The sequence below is a fragment of the Oncorhynchus tshawytscha genome, linkage group LG02, assembly GCF_018296145.1.
Source record: "Oncorhynchus tshawytscha isolate Ot180627B linkage group LG02, Otsh_v2.0, whole genome shotgun sequence".
In the NCBI taxonomy this organism is placed as follows: Eukaryota; Metazoa; Chordata; class Actinopteri; order Salmoniformes; family Salmonidae; genus Oncorhynchus; species Oncorhynchus tshawytscha.
Genome location: NC_056430.1, coordinates 10,020,216 through 10,042,369, shown reverse-complemented (window position 1 = coordinate 10,042,369; position 22,154 = coordinate 10,020,216). Strand labels below are relative to the sequence as shown.

Genomic DNA, 22,154 nt, shown 5'->3' with positions numbered 1-22,154 from the left:
TGTCCCTTAATGTTGATGATGTGGTTGTTACTGACAAGGAGCCCATGTCCCTTAAGGTTGATGATGTGGTTGTTACTGACAAGGAGCCCATGTCCCTTAAAGTTGATGATGTGGTTGTTACTGACAAGGAGCCCATGTCCCTTAAAGTTGATGATGTGGTTGTTACTGACAAGGAGCCCATGTCCCTTAAAGTTGATGATGTGGTTGTTACTGACAAGGAGCCCATGTCCCTTAAAGTTGATGATGTGGTTGTTACTGACAAGGAGCCCATGTCCCTTAATGTTGATGATGTGGTTGTTACTGACAAGGAGCCCATGTCCCTTAATGTTGATAATAATGTTGTTACTGACAAGGAGCCCATGTCCCTTAATGTTGATGATGTGGTTGTTACTGACAAGGAGCCCATGTCCCTCAATGTTGATGATGTGGTTGTTACTGACAAGGAGCCCATGTCCCTTAATGTTGATGATGTGGTTGTTACTGACAAGGAGCCCATGTCCCTCAATGTTGATGATGTGGTTGTTACTGACAAGGAGCCCATGTCCCTTAATGTTGATGATGTGGTTGTTACTGACAAGAAGCACATGGCTGAGCTCTTTAATCATCACTTCATTAAGTCAGGATTCCTATTTGACTCAGCCATGCCTCCTTGCCCGTCCAACATTTCCTCATCTCCCACCCCTTCTAATGCGACTACCCCCGATGCTTCTCCCTCTTTTTCTCCTGCCCCACTACAAAGTTTCTCCCTGCAGGCAGTCACTGCTAGAGGAGCTCCTGAAAATGGGTCAGATGGTTTAGACCCTTTCTTCTTTATGGTTGCAGTCCCTATCATCACCAAGCCTATCTCCAACCTTTTTAACCTGTCTCTCCTTTCCGGGGAGGTTCCCATTGCTTGGAAGGCAGCCACAGTTCATCCTTTATTTAAAGGGGGAGATCATGCTGATCCTAACTGTTATAGGCCTTTTTCTATTTTGCCCTGTTTATCAAAAGTGTTGGAAAAACAATAATAACTGGCTTTCTTAGTGTCTATAGTATTTTCTCTGGTGTGCAATCGGGTTTCCGCTCAGGTTATGGATGGGTCACTGCAACCTGAAAGGTCCTAAATGATGTCACCATTGCCCTTGATTCTAAGCAACATTGTGCTGCTATTTTTATTGACTTGGCCAAAGCTTTTGATACAGTAGACCATTCCATTCTTGTGGGCCGGCTAAGGAATATTGGTGTCTCTGAGGGATCTTTGGCCTGGTTTGCTAACTACCTCTCTCAAAGAGTGCAGTGTATAAAGTCAGAAAATCTGCTGTCTCAGCCACTGCCTGTCACCAAGGGAGTACCCCAAGGCTCAATTCTAGGCCCCACGCTCTTCTCAATTTACATCAACAACATAGCTCAGGCAGTAGGAAGCTCTCTCATCCATTTATATGCAGATGATACGGTCTTATACTCAGCTGGCCCCTCCCTGGATTTTGTGTTAAATGCTCTACAGCAAAACTGTTTTAGTGTCCAACAAGCTTTCTCTACCTTTAAACTTGCTCTGAACACCTCCAAAACAAAGGTCATGTGGTTTGGTAAGAAGTTTGCCCCTCTCCCCACAGGTGTGATTACTACCTCTGAGGGTTTAGAGCTTGAGCTAGTCACCTCATACAGGTACTTGGGAGTATGGCTGGACGGTGCACTGTCCTTCTCTCAGCACATATCAAAGCTGCAGGCTAAAGTTAAATCTAGACTTGGTAATCGCTGCTCTTTCACCCTAGCTGCCAAACTAACCCTGATTCAGATGACCATCCTACCCATGCTAGATTACGGAGACATCATTTATAGATCGGCAGATAAGGGTGCTCTCAGCCGCTAGATGTTCTTTACCATTCGGACATCAGATTTTCCACCAATGCTCCTTATAGGACACATCACTGCACTCTATACTCTCTGTAAACTGGTCATCTCTGTATACCCGTCTCAAGACCCACTGGTTGATTTATTAAACCCTGTTGGCCTCACTCCCCCATATCTGAGATATCTACTGCAGCCCTCATCCTGCACATACAACACCCATTCTGCCAGTCACATTCTGTTAAAGGTCCCCAAAGCACACACATCCCTGGGTCGCTTGTCTTTTCCATTCGCTGCAGCTAGCGACTGGAACGAGCTGCAACAACAAACACTCAAACTGGACAGTTTTATCTCAACCTCTTCATTCAAAGACTCAGTCATGGACACTCTTACTGACAGTTGTGGCTGCTTTGTGTGATGTATTGTTGTCTCTACCTTCTTGCCCTTTGTGCTGTTGTCTGTGGCCAATAATGTTTGTACCCTGTTTTGTGCTGCTACCATGTTGTGTTGCTACCATGCTGTTGTCATGTTGTGTTGCTACCATGCTGTGTTGTCATGTGTTGTTGCCTTGCTATGTTGTTGTCTTAGGTCTCTCTTTATGTTGGTTTATATTGGTTTACATACTCATCTCATATGTATATACTGTACTCGATATCATCTACTGTATCTTGCCTATGCTGCTCCGTACCATCACTCATTCATATATATTTATGTACATATTCTTTATCCCCTTACACTGTGTATAAGACAGTAGTTTTTTTTGGAATTGTTAGTTAGACTACTTGTTTGTTATTACTGCATTGTCGGAACTAGAAGCACAAGCATTTCGCTACACTCGCATTAACATCTGCTAACCATGTGTATGTGACAAATAAAATTTGATTTGATTTGATGTAGTGTTGTCTCTCTTATTGTGATGTGTGTTTTGTCCGGTATTTATATTGTATTTATGTATTTATTTATATCCCAGGCCCCTGTCCTCACAGGAGGTCTTTTGCCGTTTGGTAGGCCTTCGTTGTAAATACTAATTTGTTCTTAACGGACTTTTCTAGTTAAATAAAGGTGAAATAAAAAATAAATAAATAAAATGTGTCAGGAAGGGGTGTGAATGAAAAGTACTGGTAGTGTGTCTGTGTATCTGTGTGAGTCTGTGTCTGTGTGTGTCTGTGTGTGTATCTGTGTGAGTCTGTGTGTGTGTGCGTGTGTGTGTGTGTATCTGTGTGAGTCTGTGTGTGTGCGTGCGTGTGTGTGCGTGCGTGTGTGTATCTGTGTGAGTCTGTGTGTGTGTGTGTGTGTGTGTATATCTGTGTGTGTCTGTGTGTGTGCGTGCGTGCGTGTGTGTGTGCGTGCATGTGTGTGTGTGTATCTGTGTGAGTCTGTGTGTGTGGGCGTGCGTGCGTGTGTGCGTGCGTGTGTGTGTGTGTGTGTGTGTGTGCGTGCGTGCGTGTGTGTGCGTGCGTGTGTGTGTGTGTGTGCGTGCGTGCGTGCGTGCGTGCGTGCGTGTGTGTGTGTGTGTGTGCGTGTGTGTGTGCGTGCGTGTGTGTGTGTGCGTGTGTGTGTGTGCGTGCGTGCGTGTTTGTGTGTGTGTGTGTGTGCCTCTCCAAGTCTTCAGACGGTATCTGATCCTGAATGGTGTATCTAAATCAGAGGAGGCTGCTGAGAGGAGGACGGCTCATAATAATGGCCGGAACAGGACAAATGGAATGTCTCACACCTGGAGACCATGTGTTTGATGTATTTGATACCATTCCACTGATTCCTCTCCAGTCATTACCACAAGCCCATCCTCCCCCTTTAAGGTGCCACCAACCTCCTGTGATATAATTGTAATTCTAGGTACTAAGCTATTATTGTGGTTCTGTCTCCTAACAGTTCTATTATTATGATTTTCTGTCATTGGTTTTCCTTACGGTGGTTCTAATTCTGAATTCTAATAGTTCTTATTGTGTTTCCAATCGGTTTTCCTTACGGTTCTAATTCTGAATTCTAATAGTTCTTATTGTGTTTCCTATCGGTTTTCCTTACGGTGGTTCTAATTCTGAATTCTAATAGTTCTTATTGTGGTTCTGTCTCCTAACGGTGCTTCTTATTGTGTTTCTCTCCTCAGGGCGTAAAGGCTGCTGGCTGTCTTGTCCTGCCCTGTAACCGAGCAGAGCCCCAATGCCAGTGGACATGCAGCCACATCAGAGGCTGTATCATTATGAGTCTACACCCAACCAGCCGCCCAGAGGGTAAGACAACACAACAACAACAACGACAACAACAACAACACCACTCCTTCTCTCCTACCTGTTGGAATATCATGTTAAATTGTTTTTTGAACAGTCTGTCACAAAATACTATAAAGACACTAACAGACAGACTTGAATGATTCATTCTTGTCTCTCCAAACCCAATAAAAAATGATCTGATGACTTGTCTAGTCCAGAGACAACCAGCATTTTCAGAGTAGCTAAAAGCCTAAAAGGCCAGGTCCTGGAGCAATTGTTGTGGAGAGAGTTAGCTGAGCTCTGCCCCTCTTTCCTCCCCCTCCCTCTCTCCTCCCCCTTCCTCCCCCTCCTCTTCCCCTCCTCTCCCCCTATACCACCCAGGTTGCGAGGTGAGCGGGCGAGGCAGTCTCTCTCTCTCTCTCTCTCTGACAGCTGCTAATTACAGGCCAGCCAGACCCGGCTGAGCTCTGCATGACTGCCCGCCCTACCGCCCGCCTGTACTCTGCTCAGGTTACCCTGCTAGAGGGAGGGAGAGAGGGGGGGTGAGAGAGAGATAGGGAGGGAGAAAGAAAGGGGAGTGAAGGGAGATGGGGTGAGAATAACAGAGGGAGAAATGTGAAAGAATTGAGGGAGGAAAAGAGTGAGAGAAAGGGGAGAGAGAGGAGGGGGTGAGAAAGACAGGATAAAGAGAGAGGGAGAGAGAGAGAGAAAGTGAGAGGCAGAGAGAGAAAGCGAGAGGCAGAGAGAGAAAGCGAGAGGCAGAGAGAGAAAGCGAGAGGCAGAAAGAGACGGAGGGGGGAAACCCACCATAGTAGATTAGACAGAGAGGAGCAGCCTAAGCTCCTGCGTGGAGGAATACACATCGTAGAGAAAGAATTAGAGAGCTGAAAGGGAGACTTAGAAGGTACAGGAATGAATGAAGAGAGAGTGAGAGGGAGAGAGGGAGTGAGAGGGGGGAGAGAGAGAGGCAGAGAGAGGGGGCAGGGAGGAGAGAGAGAGAGGAGGAGGGGGAAGAGTGGAGAGGGAGAGAGAGAGAAGGAGAGGGGGAAGAGTGCAGAGGGAGATAGAGAGAGAGAGAAGGAGAGGGGGAAGAGTGCAGAGGGAGATAGAGATAGGGAGGGAGAGAGAGTGAGAGACAAAGAGGGAGAAAGAGAGCAAGAGAGAGCGAGACAGAGAGAGACAGAGGAGAGAGAGAGACAGAGGAGAGAGAGAGAGTAAACGTTAAATGTATGAGAACATTGCTACTAGGCTTCCCTGGTCTGTTCAGTTTCTAAATGAAAAAACAGTTAGTGTCAATGGCTCTATAACAACATTACTTTGAATAAGAGTGCAGCGCCACCTGCTGGTGAAGGAAAAACACAGATGAAATCCTGTGCTGGATAGTCAACCAACATGCTTGTTTACTGTTCAGAAGTAGTTGTCAAACTATCCGTCTGTTCTTTCTTCCTCTGTTTCTCTCTGCATCTTTTTAAATTTGACATTTTATTTCACCTTTATTTAACCAGGTAGGCAAGTTGAGAACAAGTTCTCATTTACAATTGCAACCTGGTCAAGATAAAGCAAAGCAGTTCGACACATACAACAACACAGAGTTACACATGGAGTAAAACAAACATACAGTCAGTAATACAATAGAAAAATCGTTATACATTGAGTGCAAATGAGGTGAGATAAGGGAGGTAAGGCAATAAATAGGCCATGGTAGCGACGTAATTACAATATACCAACACTGGAGTGATGAATGTGCAGGTAGAGATACTGGGGTGCAAAGGAGAAAGATACATAAATAAATACAGTGTGGGGATGAGGTAGTTGGATGGGCTATTTACAGATGGGCTATGTACAGGTGCAGTGATCTGTGAGCTGCTCTGACAGTTGGTGCTTAAAGCTAGTGAGGGAGGTAAGAGTCTCCAGCTTCAGTGATTTTTGCAGTTCGTTCCAGTCATTGGCAGCAGAGAACTGGAAGGAAAGGTGGCCAAAGGAGGAAATTGGCTTTGGGGATGACCAGTGAGATATACCTGCTGGAGCGCGTGCTACGTGTGGGTGCTGCTATAGTGACCAGTGAGCTGAGATAAGGTGGGGCTTTACCTAGCAGAGACTTGTAGATGACCTGGAGCCAGTGGGTTTGGCGACGAGTATTAAGCGAGGGCCAGACAACGAGAGAGTACAGGTCGCAGTGGTGGGTAGTGTATGGCGCTTTGGTGACAAAACGGATGGCACTGTGATAGACTGCATCCAATTTGTTGAGTAGAGTGTTGGAGGCTATTTTGCAAATGACATTGCCGAAGTCGAGGATCGGTAGGATGGTCAGTTTTACGAGGGTATGTTTGGCAGCATGAGTGAAGGATGATTTGTTGCGAAATAGGAAGCCGATTCTCGATTTAATTTTGGATTGGAGATGTTTAATGTGAGTCTGGAAGGAGAGTTTACAGTCTAACCAGACACCTAGGTATTTGTAGTTGTCCACATATTTTGAGTCAGAGCCGTCCAGAGTAGTGATGCTGGGCGGGCGGGCGGGCAGGTGCGGGCAGCGATCGGTTGAAAAGCATGCATTTAGTTTTACTTGCATTTAAGAGCAGTTGGAGGCCACGGAAGGAGAGTTGTGTGGCATTGAAGCTCATCTGGAGGTTAGTTAACACAGTGTCCAAAGAAGGGCCAGAAGTATACAGAATGGTGTCGTCTGCGTAGAGGTGGATCAGAGAATCACCAGCAGCAAGATCGACATCATTGATGTATACAGAGAGTCGGCCTGAGAATTAAACCCTGTGGCACCCCTATAGAGACTGTCAGAGGTCCAGACAACAGACCCTCCGATTTGACACACTGAACTCTATCAGAGAAGTAGTTAGTGAACCAGGCGAGGCAATCATTTGAGAAACCAAGGCTGTTGAGTCTGCCGATGAGGATGTGGTGATTGACAGAGTCGAAAGCCTTGGCCCGGTCAATGAATACGACTGCACAGTATTGTTTCTTATCGATGGCGGTTAAGATATCATTTAGGACCTTGAGCGTGGCTGAGGTACACCCATGACCAGCTCTGAAACCAGATTGCATAGCGGAGAAGGTACAGTGGGGTTCGAAATGATCGGTAATCTGTTTGTTGACTTGGCTTTCGAAGACCTTAGAAAGGCAGGGCAGGATGGATATAGGTCTGTAGCAGTTTGGGTCTAGAGTGTCTCCCCCTTCGAAGAGGGGGATGCCCGCGGCAGCTTTCCAATCTTTGTGAATCTCAGACGATAAGAAAGATAGGTTGAACAGGCTAGTAATAGGTGTTGCAACAATTTTGGCAGATAATTTTAGAAAGAGAGGGCCCAAGTCAGCTGATTTGTAGGGGTCCAGATTTTGCAGCTCTTTCAGAATATCAGCTATCTGGATTTGGGTGAAGGAGAAATGGGGGAGGCTTGGGTGAGTTGCTGTGGGGGGTGCCGGGTAGTTGACCGGGGTAGGGATAGCCAGGTGGGAAGCATGGCCAGCCGTAGAAAAATGCTTATTGAAATTCTCAATTATAGTGGATTTATCGGTAGTGACAGTGTTTCCTAGCCTCGGTGCAGTGGGCAGCTGGGAGGAGGTGCTCTTATTCTTCATGGATTTGTCCCAGAATTTCTGCTTGAAAAAGCTAACCTTGGCTGTCCTAACTGCCAGTGTATATTTGTTTCTAACTTCCCTGAAAAGTTACATATCACAGGAGCTGCTCGATGCTAATGCAGAACACCACAGGGTGTTTATGTGTTGGTTAAGGGCAGTCAGGTCTGGAGAGAACCAAGGGCTATATCTGTTTCTGCTTCTACATTTTTTTGAATGGAGCTTATTTAAAATGGTGAGGGAAGCACTTTTAAATAATAACCAGGCATCCTCTACTGACGGGATGAGGTCAATGTCACTCTCTCTGTCTCCCTCCCCATTGGTCCCTTTCACTCCCTCTCTCCCTCTCTGTCTGACTGAGTGCAGGGTAACCTCCCTCTATCTCTTTCACCCTCTCTCTACCTCTCTCTGTCCCTCTCTCTATCTATCCCTCTAACTCTCTCTCTATCCCTCTCCCTCTCTCGTAGTTGGTTGTGTAACTGCACTGTCTTGTCCTGATATCTTTATCTCGCTGTGTGTCTCTGTGTGTCTCTGCGTGTCTCTGTGTGTCTCTGTGTGTCTCTGTTTGTCTCTGTTTGTCTCTGTGTGTCTCTGCATGTCTCTGTTTCTCTGTGTGTCTCTGTTTGTCTCTGTGTGTCTCTGTGTGTCTGTATACTGTGTGTCTCTGTGTGTCTGTATACTGTGTGTGTCTGTGTCTCTGTGTGTCTATATACTGTGTGTCTATATACTGTGTGTCTCTGTGTGTCTGTGTACTGTATGTCTCTGTGTGTCTGTGTGTCTGTATACTGTGTGTCTCTGTGTGTATGTATACTGTATGTCTCTGTGTGTCACTGTGTGTCTATATACTGCGTGTCTCTGTGTGTCTGTGTACTGTATGTCTCTGTGTGTCTCTGTGTGTCGCTATGTGTGTCTGTATACTGTGTGTCTGTATACTGTGTGTCTCTGTGTGTCTGTATACTGTGTGTCTGTATACTGTATGTCTCTGTGTGTATGTGTGTGTCTCTGTGTGTCTATATACTGTGTGTCTGTATACTGTATGTCTCTGTGTGTCTTTGTGTGTCTGTATACTGTATGTCTCTGTGTGTCTCTGTGTGTCTGTGTACTGCATGTCTCTGTGTGTCTGTATACTGCGTGTCTAGTCTTACTCCATCAGGAAGGTCACCCTACAGTGATGTGTCATCGCTCCGTGCTCCACTCCACAACGGCCAGCCTACGGACTGCAGGAACATGTACAACCCTATGACCCCTAACCCCATGATCCCTAATCCCAGGACCAACCCTAACTCTGGGGTCAACCCCATGGACCAGTACATGCGGCCCCCTCTGGCCCCCCCACTGCACAGCATGATGGGACACCGTGGCATGAATCAGTTCTCCGATGGTGAGCCAGTCCTTTATTAATTCCATGGTTGCAAAGCTACTGGTAATTTACCAAAGTTACCAAAATCTTCAGGAATTTTGGTAATTAACAGAAAATCTATGGCAAATCTATTGTCGCTTTTGTAATTTATACTTAAATAACTTATTTTTTAAAATTCATATATAGTATTAATTTATTATATCTGTGTCCATATTGTCCAGGAGTTTCTAATAGATGGCCCATTTGGTTTAAGAGAAAACAGACTAATGAATGGAAAATGCATCTAATCAACAATGGCATTATTTTCAATGACTTACAACTCGTCCAGCTATTGACTTTTTTCACAACTGCCACCAGTTTGACGCAAAAACATTGACAACAAATAGATATTGACATAGTTTTTAAAAAATGAATAAGGATATTTCATGCTAAAATCCTCATATTAAACATCAATGTTAGTCACTAAAATCAATCAATCAATCAAATGTATTTATAAAGCCCTTCGTACATCAGCTGATATATCAAAGTGCTGTACAGAGACCCAGCCTAAAACCCCAAACAGCAAGCAATGCAGGTGTAGAAGCACGGTGGCTAGGAAAAACTCCCTAGAAAGGCCAAAACCTAGGAAGAAACCTAGAGAGGAACCAGGCTATGTGGGGTGGCCAGTCCTCTTCTGGGTGTGCCGGGTGGAGATTATAACAGAACATGGCCAAGATGTTCAAATGTTCATAGATGACCAGCAGGGTCAAATAATAATAATCAGAGTGGTTGTCGAGGGTGCAGCAAGTCAGCACCTCGGGAGTAAATGTCAGTTGGCTTTTCATAGCCCATCATTGAGAGTATCTCTACAACTCCTGCTGTCTCTACAGAGTTGAAAACAGCAGGTCTGGGACAGGTAGCATGTCCAGTGAACAGGTCAGGGTTCCATAGCCGCAGGCAGAACAGTTGAAACTGGAGCAGCAGCACAGCCAGGTGGACTGGGGACAACAAGGAGTCATCAGGCCAGGTAGTCCTGAGGCTTGGTCCTAGGGCTCAGGTCCTCCGAGAGAGAGAAAGAAAGAAAGAATTGCCATGTCCTAATGTAGTCAGAATGGCCATGTCCTAAAGTAGTCAGAACGGCCATGTCCTACTGTAGTCAGAATGGCCATGTCCTAAAGTAGTCAGAACGGCCATGTCCCTTAAGCATTCAGAATTACCATGTCCTAAAGTAGTCAGAACGGCCATGTCCTAAAGTAGTCAGAATGGCCATGTCCCTAAAGCAGTCAGAATGGCCATGTCCTAATGTAGTCAGAATGGCCATGTCCTAAAGTAGTCAGAACGGCCATGTCCTAAAGTAGTCAGAACGGCCATGTCCCTAAAGCAGTCAGAATGGCCATGTCCTAAAGTAGTCAGAATCGCCATGTCCTAAAGTAGTCAGAATGGCCATGTCCCTAAAGCAGTCAGAATGGCCATGTCCTAAAGTAGTCAGAACGGCCATGTCCTAAAGTAGTCAGAACGGCCATGTCCCTAAAGCAGTCAGAATGGCCATGTCCTAAAGTAGTCAGAATGGCCATGTCCTAAAGTAGTCAGAATGGCCATGTCCTAAAGTAGTCAGAACGGCCATGTCCCTTAAGCAGTCAGAACTGCCATGTCCTAAAGTAGTCAGAATGTCCATGTCCTAAAGTAGTCAGAATGGCCATGTCCTAAAGTAGTCAGAATGGCCATGTCCTAAAGTAGTCAGAACGGCCATGTCCCTTAAGCAGTCAGAACTGCCATGTCCTAAAGTAGTCAGAATGGCCATGTCCCTTAAGCAGTCAGAACTGCCATGTCCTAAAGTAGTCAGAATGGCCATGTCCTAAAGTAGTCAGAATGGCCATGTCCCTTAAGCAGTCAGAACGGCCATGTCCTAAAGTAGTCAAAATGGCCATGTCCCTTAAGCAGTCAGAATGGCCATGTCCTAAAGCAGTCAGAACGGCCATGTCCCTAAAGTAGTCAGAATGGCCATGTCCCTTAAGCCAGTAATAATGTGATTATTCTCCTTCTGTGTGTTTGTCCAGGTGGAAACAGCACCCCCTACTGTCAGAACAACCTCATGTCATCCCACTATGGCTTCCCCCACGGCCACGGATCAGACCACATGGGAGGCGGTAAGAAAATAAGATGGTGTTCATTAAGGCACCAAATGGAAGAAAAACTGAAACAGGGAGGGACTAACCTGGACTTGCAAATTTGGTTTAAAAATGTTTTCCGTTGCAATCCCCTCTCTCTCTCTGCTACCTGTCCCTCCCCCTCTCTACCCCCTCCCTGTTCCCCACTCCCCAACCCCCTCTCCCCTTCTTGCTCCTGGCTCCTTTCTCCTGTCTCCCCCAATCCCCCAATCCCCCACTCTCTCTCCCCCCCTTCTTGCTCCTTTCTACCCCCAACCCATCTCCCTCCTTTCTCTTCCTCAGGTTCACGGTTCTCCACGCCTCGCTCCATGCTGAAGCTGAGTAAGAAGCGTGCTCTGTCCATCTCTCCTCTGTCGGACGCCAGCATGGACCTCCACACGGTCATCAGGACCTCTCCTAACTCACTGGTGGCATTTGTCAACTCACGATGTGGACCAAATGGAGGCTCCTCCTATGGACATCTGTCTGTTGGTGCTATGAGGTTAGAGCCTTACACTATACTAAACTATAGTACACTGTACTGTACTATACTATATTATACGTTACCATACTATACTGTACTATACTGCACTATACGATATTATACGTTACCATACTATATTATACTATACTATACTGTACTATGATATACTGTACTATACTATAGTATACTATAATGTACTATACTGTTCTATACCATACTATACTATACTGTACTATACTATAGTATACTGTACCATACTATACTGTACTATAATATACTGTACTATATTGTTCTATACCATACTGTACTATACTAGACTGTACTATACTATATTATACTATACTGTACTATACTATATTATAATGTACTATAATATACTGTACTCTACTGTACTATACTATACTGTACTATAATATACTATACTGTACTATACTATACTGCACTACACTGTACTGTATTGTACTATACTGAATTGTGTTGTACTGTACTATACTGTACTGTACTACAGACCCAATGGAGCCAACTCCTATGGACATCTGTCTGTTGGTGCCATGAGGTTAGAGCCTTACACTATACTAAACTATAGTACACTGTACTATACTATACTGTACTGGACTATAATGTACTATACCGTACTATACTGTACTATACTCTGCTGCACTATGCTGTACTATACAATACTGTACTGTACTATACTATTTTGTACTATACTGTACTGTATTGTACTCTACTTTGTTGTACTGTACTATACTGTGCTGTACTGTACTGTACTATACTGTACTGTATTACACTATACTGTACTTTGTTGTACTGTACTATACTGTACTGTACTACACTGTACTGTATTACACTATACTGTACTTTGTTGTACTGTACTATACTGTACTGTACTACACTGTACTGTATTACACTATACTGTACTTTGTTGTACTGTACTTTGTTGTGCTGTACTATACTCTACTGTAATGTGCTATACTGTACTATACTGTACTGTACTATACTGTACTATATTGTACTATACTGTACTATACTGTGCTATACTTTACTGTACTATACTGTACTGTAATGCGCTATACTGTACTGTACTATACTATACTGTACTATACTGTACCATACTATACTGTACTATACTATACTATACTGTACTGTACGATACTGTACTGTAATGTGCTATACTGTACTATACCATACTGTACTGTACCATACTATACTATACTGTACTGTACTGAACTGTACTGTACTATACTGTACTATACTATACTGTACTGTAATGCGCTATGCTGTACGATACTGTACTGTAATGTGCTATACTGTACTATACCATACTGTACTGTACCATACTATACTGTACTGTACTGAACTGTAATGCGCTATGCTGTACTGTACTGTACTATACTGTACTGTAATGTGCTATAATGTACTGTACTGTACTGTACTACAGACCCAACAGTCTGTTGTTGCCATGAGGTCAGATCTCCAGAACATTTCCTATAGAACTGGAACACAATAGAAGTCAATAATAGACATACTCTTTGGCTTCATAGTCGCTTTGCATTGAAATGTGAGTCATCTGGAAATTCATCAGCTATCATCAGCTTTATTCTATGTGGGCAGTGTTATATCCATAGACATCAAGATGATTGTTTATAATCATTCCCCATTCAGTTGAATGTTTATCAGTAATCTGTGATCTGTCTATAATAGCCATATGTCTTGTCTCCTGTATGGCAGTCCTTCTATGGGTCTCTCCAACTCCATGAACTACCAGTCTAGACAACAAGGCTCAATGTACGGTGGACACACCCCGGGACCCTGCCATGCCCCTCCCACCAGAATACCCCCACACAACCCCCGACTCCACCCACCCAAACATGGACACGTAAGACTATTTATGATTGTCTTGAGACACCTGCTACGGGCTCCACCTGATAAAGACAAGTCGTGCAGAGAAACAGAAAGACATTCTAAAACAACTACAGTATGTAAGTTGAATAGTCCTGACATGTTTTTTGTGTGTAGCTGTAGAAATAGGAGGTGCAGGCCAGTGTGAATGGTGTTTACCAGCCATTCTAACGTACCATGGATGTGACAGAGTGTAATTCGGACTTGGTCTGTGTTGCTGTGTAGCTGAAGACAGAACCCGGACTGGGCAATGTGATGGATGGGATCAATATTAAGTGTCTGGAGGAGAGATCCGAGGGAGACATGGCCAGCCCTTCTTCCACTGGCACACAGGTAACAAATTACACTACACGCTCAACCACACAGCACACACACACCACACACAACCACGGGTAACACTACACACTCAGACACACACAAACACACACCCTCAACCACACATAACACACACATAACAACACTACATACTCAACTCTCAATCACAACTTTAAACATAGTTTAGTTTTGCTAACGATTTCTGTGTGAGAGATGGTCATTGTGAGAGACAGAGATGGTGTGTGTGCATGTTATGGTGTTTTAACAACTGCTACCCATACATTACTTGATGTAATGCCATGTGAGTACCATGAACGTCCTGGTGTTGTTGAACCCTGACCTCTTGACCTGTACCCAGGATCCTCTGCTGGGTCTGCTGGACTGCCGGGAGGATCTGGATAGGGAGGAGAAACCGGAGCCAGAGGTCATCTATGAGACCAACTGCCACTGGGAGAGCTGCAGCAAGGAGTTTGACACGCAGGAGCAGCTAGTGCACGTGAGTACGTTAGGGACAGGAGAAGCTAGTGCACGTGAGTACGTTAGGGACAGGAGCAGCTAGTGCACGTGAGTACGTTAGGGACAGGAGCAGCTAGTGCACGTGAGTACGTTAGGGACAGGAGCAGCTAGTGCACGTGAGTACGTTAGGGACAGGAGCAGCTAGTGCGCGTGAGTACGTTAGGGACAGGAACAGCTAGTGCACGTGAGTACGTTAGGGACAGGAGCAGCTAGTGAACGTGAGTATGTTAGGGACAGGAGCAGCTAGTGCACGTGAGTACGTTAGGGACAGGAGCAGCTAGTGCACGTGAGTACGTTAGGGACAGGATCAGCTAGTGCACGTGAGTACGTTAGGGACAGGATCAGCTAGTGCACGTGAGTACGTTAGGGACAGGAGCAGCTAGTGCACGTGAGTACGTTAGGGACAGGAACAGCTAGTGCACGTGAGTACGTTAGGGACAGGAGCAGCTAGTGAACGTGAGTACGTTAGGGACAGGAGCAGCTAGTGAACGTGAGTACGTTAGGGACAGGAGCAGCTAGTGAACGTGAGTACGTTAGGGACAGGAGAAGCTAGTGCACGTGAGTACGTTAGGGACAGGAGCAGCTAGTGCACGTGAGTACGTTAGGGACAGGAACAGCTAGTGCACGTGAGTACGTTAGGGATAGGAGCAGCTAGTGTACGTGAATAGGGACAGGAGGAGCTAGTGCACGTGAATAGGGACATGAGGAGTAAGCGCACGTGAATAGGGACATGAACAGCTAGTGCACGTGAATAGGGACAGCAGAAGCTAGTGCACGTAAATAGGGACAGGAACAGCTAGTGCACGTGAATAGGGACAACAGAAGCTAGTGCACGTGAATAGGGACAACTCTCAGTCTAGAGTAGTGGTCTCTATTTCTCAGTCTAGAGTAGTGGTCTCTATCTCTCAGTCTAGAGTAGTGGTCTTTAACTCTCAGTCTAGATTAGTGGTCTTTAACTCTCAGTCTAGATTAGTGGTCTTTAACTCTCAGTCTAGAGTAGTGGTCTCTAACTCTCAGTCTAGAGTAGTGGTCTCTAACTCTCAGTCTAGGGGAGTGGTCTCTAACTCTCAGTCTAGAGTAGTGGTCTCTAACTCTCAGTCTAGAGTAGTGGTCTCTAACTCTCAGTCTAGGGAGTGGTCTCTAACTCTCAGTCTAGAGTAGTGGTCTCTAACTCTCAGTCTAGGGGAGTGCTCTCTAACTCTCAGTCTAGGGTAGTGGTCTCTAACTCTCAGTCTAGAGTAGTGGTCTCTAACTCTCAGTCTAGGGGAGTGGTCTCTAACTCTCAGTCTAGAGTAGTGGTCTCTAACTCTCAGTCTAGGGGAGTGGTCTCTAACTCTCAGTCTAGAGTAGTGGTCTCTAACTCTCAGTCTAGGGGAGTGGTCTCTAACTCTCAGTCTAGAGTAGTGGTCTCTAACTCTCAGTCTAGAGTAGTGGTCTCTAACTCTCAGTCTAGAGTAGTGGTCTCTAACTCTCAGTCTAGGGGAGTGGTCTCTAACTCTCAGTCTAGAGTAGTGGTCTCTAACTCTCAGTCTAGAGTAGTTAGTCTAGAGAACACATAACACAGCATTCTGGTAAAGACTGAACACTCTTGACATGGCATTAACATATCTCTCTCTTCCACAGCACATCAACAATGAGCACATCCACGGAGAGAAGAAGGAGTTTGTGTGCCACTGGCAGGAGTGTTCCAGGGAGCAGAGACCATTCAAAGCCCAGTACATGCTGGTGGTTCACATGCGTAGGCACACAGGAGAGAAACCACATAAGTGTACTGTGAGTATGCTACTTACTGTAGCCTGGTCTCTCTCTCTCTCAAACCGACCTTTGAAAAGAATTGTTAAATTAATTTTAATTCAGTTTAGAATTACATTTTTAATTCATCAAATAATGACATTTCAAAGATCAGTTTAAGAGAGAGAGAGGGGTACAGTACAGGTAGTTTACTCACAGTGCATGTATGTGGCTTTCATGATGATTCTCTACCTGACACTGATTGAATCAGATGTTGGCTTTCAGTCTACATAATGTATGTTTGTACAAGTGTTTCAATTTGATGGGTGTTATAAAACATTGTGAATCTGTTTCAGTTTGAGGAGTGTAATAAGATCCCTGTTGTTTCAGATGGAAGGCTGTATGTAATAAGATCCCTGTTGTTTCAGAAGGAAGGCTGTATGTAATAAGATCCCTGTTGTTTCAGATGGAAGGCTGTATGTAATAAGATCCCTGTTGTTTCAGAAGGAAGGCTGTATGTAATAAGATCCCTGTTGTTTCAGATGGAAGGCTGTATGTAATAAGATCCCTGTTGTTTCAGAAGGAAGGCTGTATGTAATAAGATCCCTGTTGTTTCAGATGGAAGGCTGTATGTAATAAGATCCCTGTTGTTTCAGATGGAAGGCTGTATGTAATAAGATCCCTGTTGTTTCAGAAGGAAGGCTGTATGTAATAAGATCCCTGTTGTTTCAGAAGGAAGGCTGTATGTAATAAGATCCCTGTTGTTTCAGAAGGAAGGCTGTATGTAATAAGATCCCTGTTGTTTCAGATGGAAGGCTGTATGTAATAAGATCCCTGTTGTTTTTCAGAAGGAAGGCTGTATGTAATAAGATCCCTGTTGTTTCAGATGGAAGGCTGTATGTAATAAGATCCCTGTTGTTTCAGAAGGAAGGCTGTATGTAATAAGATCCCTGTTGTTTCAGATGGAAGGCTGTATGTAATAAGATCCCTGTTGTTTCAGATGGAAGGCTGTATGTAATAAGATCCCTGTTGTTTCAGATGGAAGGCTGTATGTAATAAGATCCCTGTTGTTTCAGATGGAAGGCTGTATGTAATAAGATCCCTGTTGTTTCAGATGGAAGGCTGTATGTAATAAGATCCCTGTTGTTTCAGATGGAAGGCTGTATGTAATAAGATCCCTGTTGTTTCAGAAGGAAGGCTGTATGTAATAAGATCCCTGTTGTTTCAGATGGAAGGCTGTATGTAATAAGATCCCTGTTGTTTCAGATGGAAGGCTGTATGTAATAAGATCCCTGTTGTTTCAGATGGAAGGCTGTATGTAATAAGATCCCTGTTGTTTCAGATGGAAGGCTGTATGTAATAAGATCCCTGTTGTTTCAGATGGAAGGCTGTATGTAATAAGATCCCTGTTGTTTCAGATGGAAGGCTGTATGTAATAAGATCCCTGTTGTTTCAGATGGAAGGCTGTATGTAATAAGATCCCTGTTGTTTCAGATGGAAGGCTGTATGTAATAAGATCCCTGTTGTTTCAGTTTGAGTAGTGCAATGAGATCAATCAATCACATTTATTTATAAAGCCCTTCTTACATCAGCTGATGTCACAAAGTGCTGTACAGAATCCCAGCCTAAAACCCTAAACAGCAAGCAATGCAGGTGTAGAAGCACGGTGGCTAGGAAAAACTCCCTAGAAAGGCCATAACCTAGGAAGAGAGAGAGAGAGAGAGAGAGAGAAAATACTTAAATTCACACAGGACACCGGATACGACAGGAGAAATACTCCAGATATAACATACTGACCCTAGGCCCCCAACACATGAACTATTGAACTAGGCCCCCAACACATGAACTATTTCAGCATAATTACTGGAGGCTGAGACAGGGGGGGTCGAGAGACATTGTGGCCCCATCCGACGATACCCCCGGACAGGGCCAAACAGGCAGGATATAACCCCACCCACTTTGCCAAAGCACAGCCCCCACACCACTAGAGGGATATATTCAACCACCAACGGCACGAACCCTGGGTGGGGGCCGTTCCGTTCACCTTCACACTCCTGGGCCAGACTACACTCAATCATAGGACGTACTGAAGAGATGAGTCTTCAAGAAAGACTTAAAGTTTGAGATCGAGTCTGTGTCCCTCACATGGATAGGCAGACCATTCCATAAAAATGGAGCTCTATAGGAGAAAGCCTCCAGCTGTTTTCTTTGTAATTCTAGGGACAGTAAGGAGGCCTGTGTCTTGTGACCGTAGTGTACGTGTAGGTATGTACGGCAGGACCAAATCAGAGAGATAGGTAGGAGCAAGCCCATGTAATGCTTTGTAGGTTAGCAGTAAAACCTTGAAATCAGCCCTAGCTTTACCCGAAGCCGGTGTAGAGAGGCAAGATTCTAGCAGCCGTGTTTAGCACTAACTGACGTTTATTTAGTGCTTTATCCGGGTAGCCGGAAAGTAAAGCATTGCAGTAGTCTAACCTAGAAGTGACAAAAGCATGGATGAATTTTTCTGCATCATTTTTGGACAGAAAGTTTCAGATTTTTGCAATGTTACGTAGATGGAAAAAAGCTGTCCTTGAAACAGTCTTGATATGTTTGTCAAAAGAAAGATCAGGGCCCAGTGTAACGCCGAGGTCCTTCACAGTTTTATTTGAGACGACTGTACAACCATCAAGATTAATTGTTAGATTCAACAGAAGATCTCTTTGTTTCTTGGGACCAAGAACAAGCATCTCTGTTTTGTCTCAGTTTAAAAGTAGAACATTTGCAGCCATCCACTTCCTTATGTCTGAAACACAGGCTTCCAGGGAGGGCAATTTTGGGGCTTCACCATGTTTCATCGAAATGTACAGCTGTGTGTTGTCTGCATAGCAGTGAAAGTTAACATTATGTTTCCGAATGACATCCCCAAGAGGTAAAATATATAGTGAAAACAATAGTGGTCCTAAAATGGAGCCTTGAGGAACACTGAAATTTACAGTTGATTTTTTCAGAGGACAAACCATCTACAGAGACAAACTGATATCTTTCCGACGGATAAGATCTAAACCAGGCCAGAACTTGTCCGTGTAGACCAATTTGGGTTTCCAATCTCTCCAAAAGAATGTGGTGATCGGGCCTCCCGGTTGGCTCAGTGGTCTAAGGCACTGCATCGCAGTGCTAGCTGTGATTCTGTGCTAGCTCGAGACTCTAGGTTCAAGCAGGCCGTGACCAGGAGGCTCATGGGGCGACTGACAATTGGCCCAGCGTCGTCCAGGTTAGGGAGGGTTTGGCCGGTAGGGATATCCTTGTCTCATCGCGCACCAGCGACTCCTGTGGCAGGCCGGACGCAGTCCACGCTGACCAGGTGTACTGTGCTTCCTCCAACACATTGGTGCGGCTGGGTTGGACGTGCGTTGTGTCAAGAAGCAGTGCGGCTAGGTTGGGTTGTGTTTCGGAGGATGCATGGCTCTCGACTCTCTGTTGTTTCAGTTTGAGGTCTGTAATGAGATGCCTGTTGTTTCAGTTTGAGGGCTGTAATAAGGCCTACTCTCGCCTGGAGAACCTGAAGACCCACCTGAGGTCTCATACGGGGGAGAAACCATACGTCTGTGAACACGAGGGCTGCAACAAAGCCTTCTCCAACGCCTCAGACAGAGCCAAGCACCAGAACCGTACACACTCCAACGAGGTACACGCTGTAAATCAATCACACTAACTAACTCCTCACCTGCTTCAAGTTCACTCAAATTATAGATTTAAATTGTGTTATGAATAACTAGTGAATAATCTATCAGTATCCAGGCTAAGTTACACTCGGCCGTGATTGGGAGTCCTGCAGGGCGGCGCACAATTTGTTCTTAACTGACTTGCCTAGTTAAATAAAGGTTAAATCAATTTACAAAATATGAATAACATCGATATCTATAATCACAGATGTATCTAATGTTTTCTGAAATACCATTTGAAAAATCACTTTTAAATTTAAAAAAAACGTCTGACGTGTGTCTTCATGTGTGCTGTGTTGTGTCCTCATGTCCCTCTGCAGAAGCCTTACGTGTGTAAGATCTCTGGGTGTACTAAGCGCTACACAGACCCCAGCTCTCTGCGGAAGCACGTGAAGACTGTCCACGGCCCTGAGGCTCACATCACCAAGAAGCATAGAGGAGACACTGGGCCTCGGCAGCCAGGCTCATCACTGACACCTGGTGGACAGCGTGGTGAACTGCTGCTGGAGAAAGAAGAGGCTGGACACAGGGAGGACTGCAAACTGCTGGCACCTGAGAGCACTCTGGTGAGTTTAGACTAGAGAGTCCATGTCTTTGTAAATAAACAATGTATTCCTTTGAATATGGTTTCATGTTGATTTTGTGGATTCTATGAGTCTATGAATTTGAGAGTGGTTACATTTCTCTAGCCCCATCCCTCAGCCGTAATAGAAAAACAAGTGGTGGGGCTGTTTTTGACAGTAAAACGTGTGGATTGGGGTTTTAAGTGACATGTTGTTTCTCTCTGTCTCTGTCTCTCTCTCTCTCTCTCTCTCTTTTCTCCCATCTTCCAGACCAGTCTCAGCCCAGCCAGCCCAGCCCGGGTGGCCAGTCTTCCTGCAGTAGCGAGCGCTCTCCACTGGGGAGCGCCAACAACAACGACAGCGGTGTGGAGATGAACCTGAATGCAGCTGGCAGTCTGGAGGACCTGACCGCTCTGGAGGACGGAGGGGCAGGAGGAGGCTGCGAGGCGGGGTGCTCCGGGGCAGGGATGGGGGGCATGTCAGCACATGCCCTGAAGAGACTAGAGAACCTGAAGATAGAGAAGCTGAAACAGGTCAGAAGACCAACTCTGCCCGGATGCTGTGGTGGGGGGAACAAGCTGCCTGCACTCACAGGTATTAAACTTGACTGACAGATTGGAAGGAACTGCCAGGTACTGGACTGAAGACATTTGACTTGATTTTAGATAAAATATGTATATTTTCATCTTGATCATCCTTTGAAGAGTTTAAATTAAATTTAAATTAAACAAATTATTCTCATTGTGATAAAATCAGTACGAAGATAAGATCATATCTTACACGTGTCACTAGATTACAGAAAAATAATATTGACTTTAAAATAATTATAGCTCTCTTCCCTGTTGTAGTATTGTCTGTGCCCCCTCTAGACTGTTAACATGATGGTTCTAGTCCTGCTTTGTTCCTCCAGGTGGTCCAGGGGAGATGATGGGAGGGATGTGTTCTCCCTCGCCCCTCCTCTCCAACCGCCGAGTCATGGAACTGTCCAATCACGAGCTGGGGAGTGGATCCTCTGGCATGGTCTGTCCTATCAGTGACCGGAGGGGGAGTGGCACCAGCAGCATGAGCTCGGCCTACACAGTGAGCCGTCGTTCCTCCATGGTTTCCCCCTACCTCTCCAGCCGACGCTCCAGCGAGGTCTCCCAGCTAGGAGGAGGGGGAGGTGGGGGAGGAGGAGGAGGTGGGTCCCCTACCAGACATTTGACACAAAATTAAAACATGCTGTTTGTAATTCTAACATGTTCCATGCCATGATAACCTAAATGTATTTAGGGGCAACAACAAAAATGCACTCTGAAGTCGCATTTATAATGTTTGTGAAAGTATTACAATAAAATTGATTTTATAGTAAAATGTGTGTAAGCATTCTATTTGAATAAAAAAAACATTAGCTGGCGCATACCCAGGAAAACATGGTTTGTGTGAAGAAGACACAGTGATGCTGAAACGTTGGTAAATACCCAATAAATGACTAGGAGTTTATATATGGAGTGTGGGACTCTCGTTATTTTGATCGTTTATAAGCATTATATTTCCACCATGTTTTTTTTTTTTACAAATCCAGCAGGGTTCCTGGGTTCTGACCAGGGAGGAGGTGACCCCCTCCCCCCTGAGACCAGCTGCAGAGGAGGACCCTGCCGTGGTGTAGGAGGGGCAGGAGGAGGGTTACCAGAGATGTCTAGTCTAACGCCAGCCCAGCAGTACAGCCTGAAGGCTAAGTACGCAGCAGCCACTGACGGCCCACCCCCCACCCCACTACCCAGTATGGAGCAGGGACCGGGAACAGCCAGGAGGAGAGGAGGCTTCCTCAGCGAGTACCAGGTGAACACTTGTC

At 45.2% G+C, this 22,154-nt stretch overlaps 1 protein-coding gene across 1 annotated transcript in view; it reads left to right on the top strand.

Annotated features, from left to right (window-relative positions):
* The window catches only part of LOC112264240 (zinc finger protein GLI1-like), a 162,266-nt gene that overhangs the window by 128,173 nt on the left and 11,939 nt on the right, over positions 1-22,154 (top strand). Inside the window, exons 2-14 of the mRNA XM_042330101.1 lie at positions 3,935-4,058; positions 8,759-9,000; positions 11,016-11,105; positions 11,409-11,607; positions 13,321-13,468; positions 13,717-13,824; positions 14,165-14,302; positions 15,946-16,095; positions 19,556-19,720; positions 20,078-20,323; positions 20,602-20,914; positions 21,231-21,500; positions 21,885-22,141. Coding sequence (XP_042186035.1) covers positions 3,988-4,058; positions 8,759-9,000; positions 11,016-11,105; positions 11,409-11,607; positions 13,321-13,468; positions 13,717-13,824; positions 14,165-14,302; positions 15,946-16,095; positions 19,556-19,720; positions 20,078-20,323; positions 20,602-20,914; positions 21,231-21,500; positions 21,885-22,141 — 2,397 coding nt within the window. The 5' untranslated portion in view covers positions 3,935-3,987. The remainder of the gene's footprint in view (positions 1-3,934; positions 4,059-8,758; positions 9,001-11,015; positions 11,106-11,408; positions 11,608-13,320; positions 13,469-13,716; positions 13,825-14,164; positions 14,303-15,945; positions 16,096-19,555; positions 19,721-20,077; positions 20,324-20,601; positions 20,915-21,230; positions 21,501-21,884; positions 22,142-22,154) is intronic.